Genomic DNA, 7,369 nt, shown 5'->3' on the forward strand with positions numbered 1-7,369 from the left:
TGAGGGTGCGAGCGTGTATATGTGTGTGTGTGTGTGTGTGTGTATGTGCATGTGCGCGCACAACGGAGGGTGGGTGGGCCCAGGGAAGGGCCGCAGCCACAAGAACAATGGGCTGCAAGACCACGTCCGTCCACCTGTCGGCCTGTTCATCCATCCATCTGTCCACCCGCCTGGCTTACCTCACCTGCCTGGCTCCATACGCCTGCTCGCGCCCCACTGTCCTGCTGTCCGCCATGATGGGCTCAGCCGGCTGTCCACTTCCAGCCACTCCAGGAAGCGGGTCCCTGCTCTTGGCCACTGTGTGGCTGGGAGGCAGAAGCGGGACTCTAGGCTGCAGCTCGGGCTCCCGCCGCCGATTGGCTGAGGCAAGGACCAGATGACGGGCCTCGGAACCCTATGGTAGCCATGGCAACCAGCCCCTTTAGACACCGCCACCCCCAAGCCACTCCTGACTGCTGAGGGAGCAGGCGGCGCCGCCAATGGGCCCATGCCAGGGTCCTGTTGGAGGGGCGATCGGGTGTGGCTGCATGGTAGCTGCTCCCAAACCAGCTCTTGAGCATTTGCGTGTGTTTCATGCATGTCCAGTGTGAAAGGGGCCTGTCCCTCTCATGGCTTGTCTCTGGTGCATATAGGAACAGTTACCTTGCAGTCCCTTTGCAGCTCTTGCTGAGAGTAGGACTTCAGGTCAGGCTTGCCCCAGGGGCTGAGAAAGCCAGGCCCAATCTGGTGAGAAAATAGTGAGTGGGCAGTGGGAATAAGAGCAAGGAGAGCTTCCCAACCTAGGTGGGCAAAGTCAAGCTGTCAACCTACTTCAGACAGCCAAGAGCCTGCCAGCTTAACCATGCCTGCACATCACTCTGCTCTACTCTCACAGGCCATAGCCTGTTGAACACATGGACCTATGGTTGCAATTCCCTCCCAAGAGCCTTCCAAGGTCACCAGCCTGCCCCTACTCCCTATGGACCTTGAGTCTCCACCAGGCAGGACTCTGGGGCCTGAGCACATTCAGCCACACACTGGACTGTGCCTGTTCTCCCCATGGCTGCAAGCCCTCTGGAGTACAGAGCACTCCTTGCCTGCAGAGCCCATCTGCCCACATCAGCCCTTAGCAAGGCTTTCTCGATATCCCACATAAACCCTGGTCTCAGCAAGAGTGTCACAAACCATTCCTTCATGGACTGATCATCTTGGGAGCTGCCTTGGAGCCAACTCAACCCTGTCTCTGTGACAATCAAAACAGCCTGTCCTGTCCAAATGCCCCGGAAATTACACCACCTGGTCAAGCATCCTTTAAACGCCTCCTGAATGCCCTCGAAGCCTCCATCCCACTTTCTGGCCCAGGAACATTTGCTGAGCAGAATGATCAGTTCTAGGGCTAAAAAGCAGGTACAAGCCTGAGTTATCAGGAAGAAGCCAGGGCTGCAGCAGACCCAGGAGGCTTGTGAGGTCATAGAGATGGCCTCTACCCAGGCCAGGGCCTAGGAATGGGGGGGCTGGCATATGAGTCCTGAGGCTCCTAATCCGAGGCAGCAGGCTCAGGGGTGGCTGGGTTGGTCCCAGAGAAGTAGGCTCAGGATGGATGTGGCCACTGCTGGTTTGAAGCTATGGCCAGTCTGGGCATCAGGACTTCAGCTACTTAACTGGCCCCTGGATTTGGCCTGACCTGAACCCAGCCTGAGCAGCCCTGTCACAGAAAGAGCCCTGGACTCAACCAGCCTCCCCCACATGCTGGAGCCACCAGCAGACAGGTGTAGTCCTCGGGCAGGGTGTGGATGGGGATGCTGGCCCAAGCCAGCTGGTAGTGGTTGAGAAGATGTGCCCATTCTGGGGCATGGCATGGGCTGGGAGAGGCTGGGGTGCCCTGCACCAGAGGCAGCCAGGATGATGTGGGGCCCATGCTGCAGGGTAAGTTCAGTGGGCCCAGGGTTCCAGCTTGGGACTGGCTCACAGGGACTAGAGGGAGCCTGGGGACTCCACATGACCTGACCCCGTCTGAAGGTAGTGGAAAGTTCCTACCTTATCAGAGACTGTGGTGGCACAGGCAAGGGAGGAGGCGTCAGAGGACATGAGGTGGAGGTTTGACGTGCACAGGTGGGTGTGACATGTGGATGGACCTCATGTTGGCTCCCTGGGCTGCCAGTGCACACAGGGCCCACTAACCACCCCACGTCCACTCCACCCCAGCTGGCACCAAACCTGCCTTCCTGGCCTTGCCTGTCCTATCTCTAGGTGGAGTGATGGGTCACCTCTTCCTGGGCCTCCAAAGCTCAGCCACAGCAGCAGTGAGGGTCCACTCTGGTACCCAACCTCTTCCACACCTACAGCCCCTTTGACACTGACCTCAGGCTCTGCTGTTGTAAAAACATATGGACTCAGTCAGTCCCAGAACACAAAGGGGTGTCTTGGCCCCTGAGGGCTGGTCAGGTCCAGCTGATGCAGGGCCAGGGTGTGGGCCAGCACAGGGCAGCTCTGCCTTCTGCAGGTTTGATCTTGGTCAGCACAGACCTCTCCATGGCAGGCCCTCAGCAGGAAGAAGGCTGGCAGGTGTAGTCCAGGGGCACAGAAGGGAGGGTGGAGGAGGGCAGGAGGCATGGGCAGGGTCATCGGGGGCCACAGCTCTGTTCCTCGTTCCTTACCTGTGCAGGTCCATGTGTGTATGTATGTGAGAGTGTCTGAGGGGATGCAGTCCCCATGTGCCCACAAGCTCAGAAGGCAGCAGCATGGCCAAAGGCCCAGACCCAGGTTAGTTTCACCGAGGACCACTATCCTTTTCTGAGTCACAGACATCTGTGAGAATCTGATACAGCTGACGCTCTCTCCCACCTTAAAAAGGCTGCTTTGGATGTAAGCCAAGGTCACACCCAGCACCTACTTCAGTTGGGTCTGGCCTCCCTGAGGGGAGTAGGAACAGCCTCGGACTCCTGGAGGCTGTGTGCCCCCTTCTGCCACAGCCTTGCAGTGGCTGGCCTCCATAACCTGATAAGCTCTCGGGCCCAGAGCCACAACCCCCAGTCAACTCTGGCAGGACATGATGCTTGCCTGCCCAGTCTGCAAGGCCTGCAGCCCCACCTGACCCCTACCCTGCTCCAACCACATGCCCCTCCAAGCCAGCCTGACCCCAGAAGCCCCATGGACTGACACAAGAAACCCCACCGTCCTGCTCGCCTGGGGGCCTGGTTGTGGTTAAAGGGCAGAAAGTGAGCAGGGCCCAGTCAGCAGGCTGGGGACATCCTGGCACTTCTCCAGCAAGGGCCTAGGCCCAGCCCCAGCCCCAGCCCCAGGCATGAAAACAGCAGGACTGGGTGGCAGGCCCAGAATACAACAAATCTGGCTGGAGCCAAAGACCTCAGTGCCACATCTATGGCTCAGACAACTGGGCAGAGCCTTGTGGGAGGGCCAGAGCTGACCAAGCACTGTGTGTTTTGGGAAATTTTTTTAAATTATGCACAAAAGAGGTGTGTTATGTGACACTGATAATGTAGGAAGCACCAGGACACTTGGGGACAGACTGAGATTCTGGGGGTACATCCCTTGGGCTGACCCCAAATCAGGCCCCAACCCTCACAAACCCCTTTATGGGCTATGGAGCCTTCCAGACCTTCCTGTCCCTGCAGGGCCAGCTACATGTTCCCTTTGGATTCTGTGCTGTAAGCAAAGCCCAGGCATGGGTGCTCCCACAGCACCCTGGGGAGCCCCCTGCTCCTCAGCCAGTGGCCTCTGATGTCCCCTCTCTCTTCTTGCACCAGCTATGGCCAGGGTATGGTGCTGAGGACATGCACCAGCACCTCTTCCACACACAGCCTGGGGAAAATGCTCCCATGGTCCCTGAGAGAACTGAGGTGCCTCAGTGCTCAGGGCTTTCAGGGAAGGATAGGTTCACACCAAACCTCACAGTGCCTGATTCAGCTTCCACCTCAAGCCATAACCCCAACCAGCAGGATGGGTGGGGGTTGTTAAGGAAAGAGAGGCACTGAGGTGGCAGTCCCTAAGTCTGTGTACTCCCCACCTCCTGTATGATCACAGAAGTTGGTGCTGACGTGCCCACCTATAATCCCAGCTACTGAGGAGGCTGAGGCAGGATGGTTTCCTGTGGTACTAGGGATTGATCTCAGTACCACAGGAAAAAAATTTAAAAGCTGCCCTCAGCAGCCCCTCCAAGTTCCTGCAAAGCACAAAGAGGCCCTCCTCAGTCCCCAGAGCCACCGCAGCGTCCCTTCCATTGCTCTGAAGAACATTCTGTAACAGGCAGGGATAGGCAATGAGAGGTGACAAGTACACTCCTGTTACACCCAGACCCTTTAACTACTTGGGACCTCCTCCCAGAGTAAAGAAAGCACCAAACTAAAGCATGATCACCATGGCTCAGTGGAGATGGCAGCTGGAGCCACAGGTGTACACAGCCCACACTGGGTCTCTGGGGCAGGGGTGAGGGAACTCCAGTACTCCAAGCAAAGAAACACACCCACACAAACAGCTTAGCTCAGACTTTACTCACTCAATCCTACAGACATAACCAATGCTGCCCAGCATGTGCCCCCATCTGGGCAGGCCCTCTGCTTGGAACCAGGCCTTCTGGGGAACTTGGGATGAAAGGCCCCTCAGACCTCCAAAAAGCCTACCCCAGAAGCTCTGTGATTACTACACAAGAACAGGGTTCACACTGCTCACAGGTGGTCCTTATGGCCACCCCAGACTCTGTCCACACTGCTAAAACGCTCACAGGGGAAAGCTATGCCTGACGATCAGAAACAGGAGGGCTTGTGATCACTTCCTGCTGGCTCTCTTCAGTGCCACTGCGGGCTCCAATAGCGCCTGCTGTCGAAGCTGCTCAACCAGCTCCTCTACGTAGACCTTGAACAGGGGTACAGGGTCCTAAAGGGAAGAGGCTCATGGTGAGCTCATGGTAGCCTAGAGCAACTGGGCCCCTGGGGTGGGAGGGAACCAGCCACCCCTGGCCAGACATCCAGGGAAATTGGGCATGACAGGACAGGGCCTTCAGGCTCCATCACAGAGTCATGCCAACTTGCTTGCCAACCTGGAGGGCAGAGCCCACCCAAGAGACAAGGTTTCTCTCCCTGGGAGTTGCAGGAGTTCCATGCCCACCCCTAGCTTCCTTGTGGTCTCAGATAAACTGAGCAGAGGGAATGGGACAACCAGCTGATATGCTGCAGGAGGACCCCATCCTGGAACTACAAGACCCTCCCAGGAAGAGCCTGGGGGATGTTGGGTGGCCCAGCTAACACACAGCGCCAAGTCCTATTCCTCCCACTGAGAGGCTGGTGCAGGAGAGAGAAGGATCCCAAGGGGCAGATGCCTGCCATGCTTCTCCCAGGCACAGCTGGAGTGAGTTCTCCTCCAGGCTTTCCCCGAGATGGCACCCCCACACTCCTCCACCTGTGGCGCCAGAGAGGCCAGCAGGGCTGGGGCACACTCGCGAATACCTTCTCCTCCAGGAGCCTCTGCTTCTCCACAGCCTCCTCCAGCGTCAGGCCCACCCACTCAGCCTCTTCCTCTGGGATGGCAAACTCCTGTGCAGGCAGAGGGAGGGCAGTGAGGTGGGGCTGGCTAGGGGCCACAAGCAGCAGGAAGGATAGGATGGGGAAGCCTTTACCTTGTACTTGTGGTAAATGGCTGCCCTCTGCTCAGGGTCATCAGGGTGCAGTGCCGGGTCCTGTCGGGCAAGCCTCAGCAGCATTGCTCGCTTCAGGTCCATCCCAAACTTAGAGCACAAGTCCTCCTTCGGGGTCTGGCGGGAGGCTCACATGGGACCAGGTGCTGACAGCAGGGCCCCATCCACCCTGCTAGCCAGCCCTGTCAGGCTTCTAGCCAGAGCAGGCCAAGCGTGGTGGACAGCACAAGCACACAGGCCTGGGTGAATGAGGACAGAAGCAATTCCAAGAGCAGGAAGGAGGTGGCCACACTCACTCAGTGAGTGACCCTCCTGTGGGCAGGAAGCTTCAAGGGGCCCAGTCACACTTGTTTTACCAGTGACCCTCTACCCAAGATACCACATCCTCCACTGTGGTGCTGCTCTGGCCTCCCTGAGGTCTGACTGGCCACCAGATCCCACTGTCACTAGCCCATGCTTGCCTTGAGGATATAGAAGTCAAACCCATAGGCTTCATCGATGAGGTCCAGAGTCCGCATGGTCACAGTCACAGAGAACTTTTTGTCTAGGATCTCACTGTAGAGCTCACGTTGAAACAGCTGTGGTTTCCACACCTTCTTCACCCTCTTTGAGAGCTGAGGTGCAACAGAGATCTGTGAGTGCTGCTGCTTCTCCCTGGTAGGCTGGGCCTGTGGTGTTCCCCAAGTCCTCATGCTTTCAGGAGACAGACTCCACCAACCACTGGGAATGGACAGAGGAGCCCCAGCCTAGACCTGGCTGCTCACTGGAGGTTGGCTTCCCCCATCCTTACCCCAAGATTGCTGGTGTGTATGCTCCAGAGGAACACACAGCTTTACACAAGAAAGCTAGACAAAGAGTAGCAGGGGAGGTGTCACCGGAAATGTGTTCTCTGAAGCCAGCAGCAGAGTCCCAACAGAAGCAGACTCAGGAGCCAGGCTGCATCCCTTGCAAAGAACCCGACTCTGGGTCTCAGCCTTTCTAATTCTGCCCACAAAGGAGCAACGCCAGCCCTCAAGTGTCACAAGAATTAGCATCCCACCGCCGAGCAAAGCAGGCGGGTGACCCCTGACCTCCCCTCCTCCCACTCTCCTGAGCACACAGGCCTCACCCCCTTCCTTGTTTCTGACCTAGCACCGGATCCGGGCGCACCCACCTTGTCGCCGTTGACGTATCTGTAGCCCACGACCCAGCCCTCGCCTCCCCACAGCCCCTGCTGGGACTCGGGCGGGTAATAGATGGGGATGGGTACATCTTCCACGCGCTCTCGCTGCCCGTTCGCGGGGTTGACCCTGAACCGGGCGCCGTGGGGCCGGTAGTGCACGGGGGCGGGCGTCCGCGCGTCCTCCAGAGAGCGTAGAAAGTGCGCGGGCAGGCGCGCGCAGAGGCCTTGCTTCAGCTGTAGCTGCTTCCAGAGGCGGACCGGGAACCTGTGCAGCGGCATCGCCGTGCGCCGGTGACCCACGACTTGCTCCCAGCGGAGCCGGAAGTGCGGCAGGCAGCCGCGACCTCTGCTCGCCGCTGAATGGCCGCGAAGCCCGTCTGTCTAATCTCGTCCCGCCTCCTTTCTAAGGGACCAAGGAAAGAGCCGGGCAGAGACGGCGGCGAATCAAGAAAGGCATCGTCGACAAAGTGTGGCCCAGAAAGGGCCCGCGAGGGCCGGTACGGGCAGGGCGGGCCTTGCTATCCTGGGCCTCGCCTCCTCCCGCCCAAGGAAGCAGAACAGGGGGAAAAAAAGTAGTG

At 58.4% G+C, this 7,369-nt stretch overlaps 1 protein-coding gene across 1 annotated transcript; it reads right to left on the reverse strand.

The window, feature by feature from the left end:
* Positions 1–4,469: 4,469 nt before the first annotated feature.
* Positions 4,470–7,132, reverse strand: Mrpl28 (mitochondrial ribosomal protein L28). Its single transcript, XM_046441113.2, has 5 exons — positions 6,783–7,132; positions 6,091–6,243; positions 5,612–5,746; positions 5,442–5,528; positions 4,470–4,872 (listed from the first exon to the last, which is right to left on the reverse strand). Exons 1-5 carry the CDS (start codon positions 7,068–7,070, stop codon positions 4,765–4,767), a joined length of 771 nt encoding a protein of 256 aa, XP_046297069.1. The 5' UTR covers positions 7,071–7,132; the 3' UTR covers positions 4,470–4,764.
* Positions 7,133–7,369: the final 237 nt, after the last annotated feature.

This window comes from Marmota monax, unplaced genomic scaffold (assembly GCF_021218885.2).
Source record: "Marmota monax isolate L192 unplaced genomic scaffold, Marmota_monax_Labrador192_F-V1.1 WCK01_AAM20220418_F8-fsc00035, whole genome shotgun sequence".
Classification (NCBI taxonomy): Eukaryota; Metazoa; Chordata; class Mammalia; order Rodentia; family Sciuridae; genus Marmota; species Marmota monax.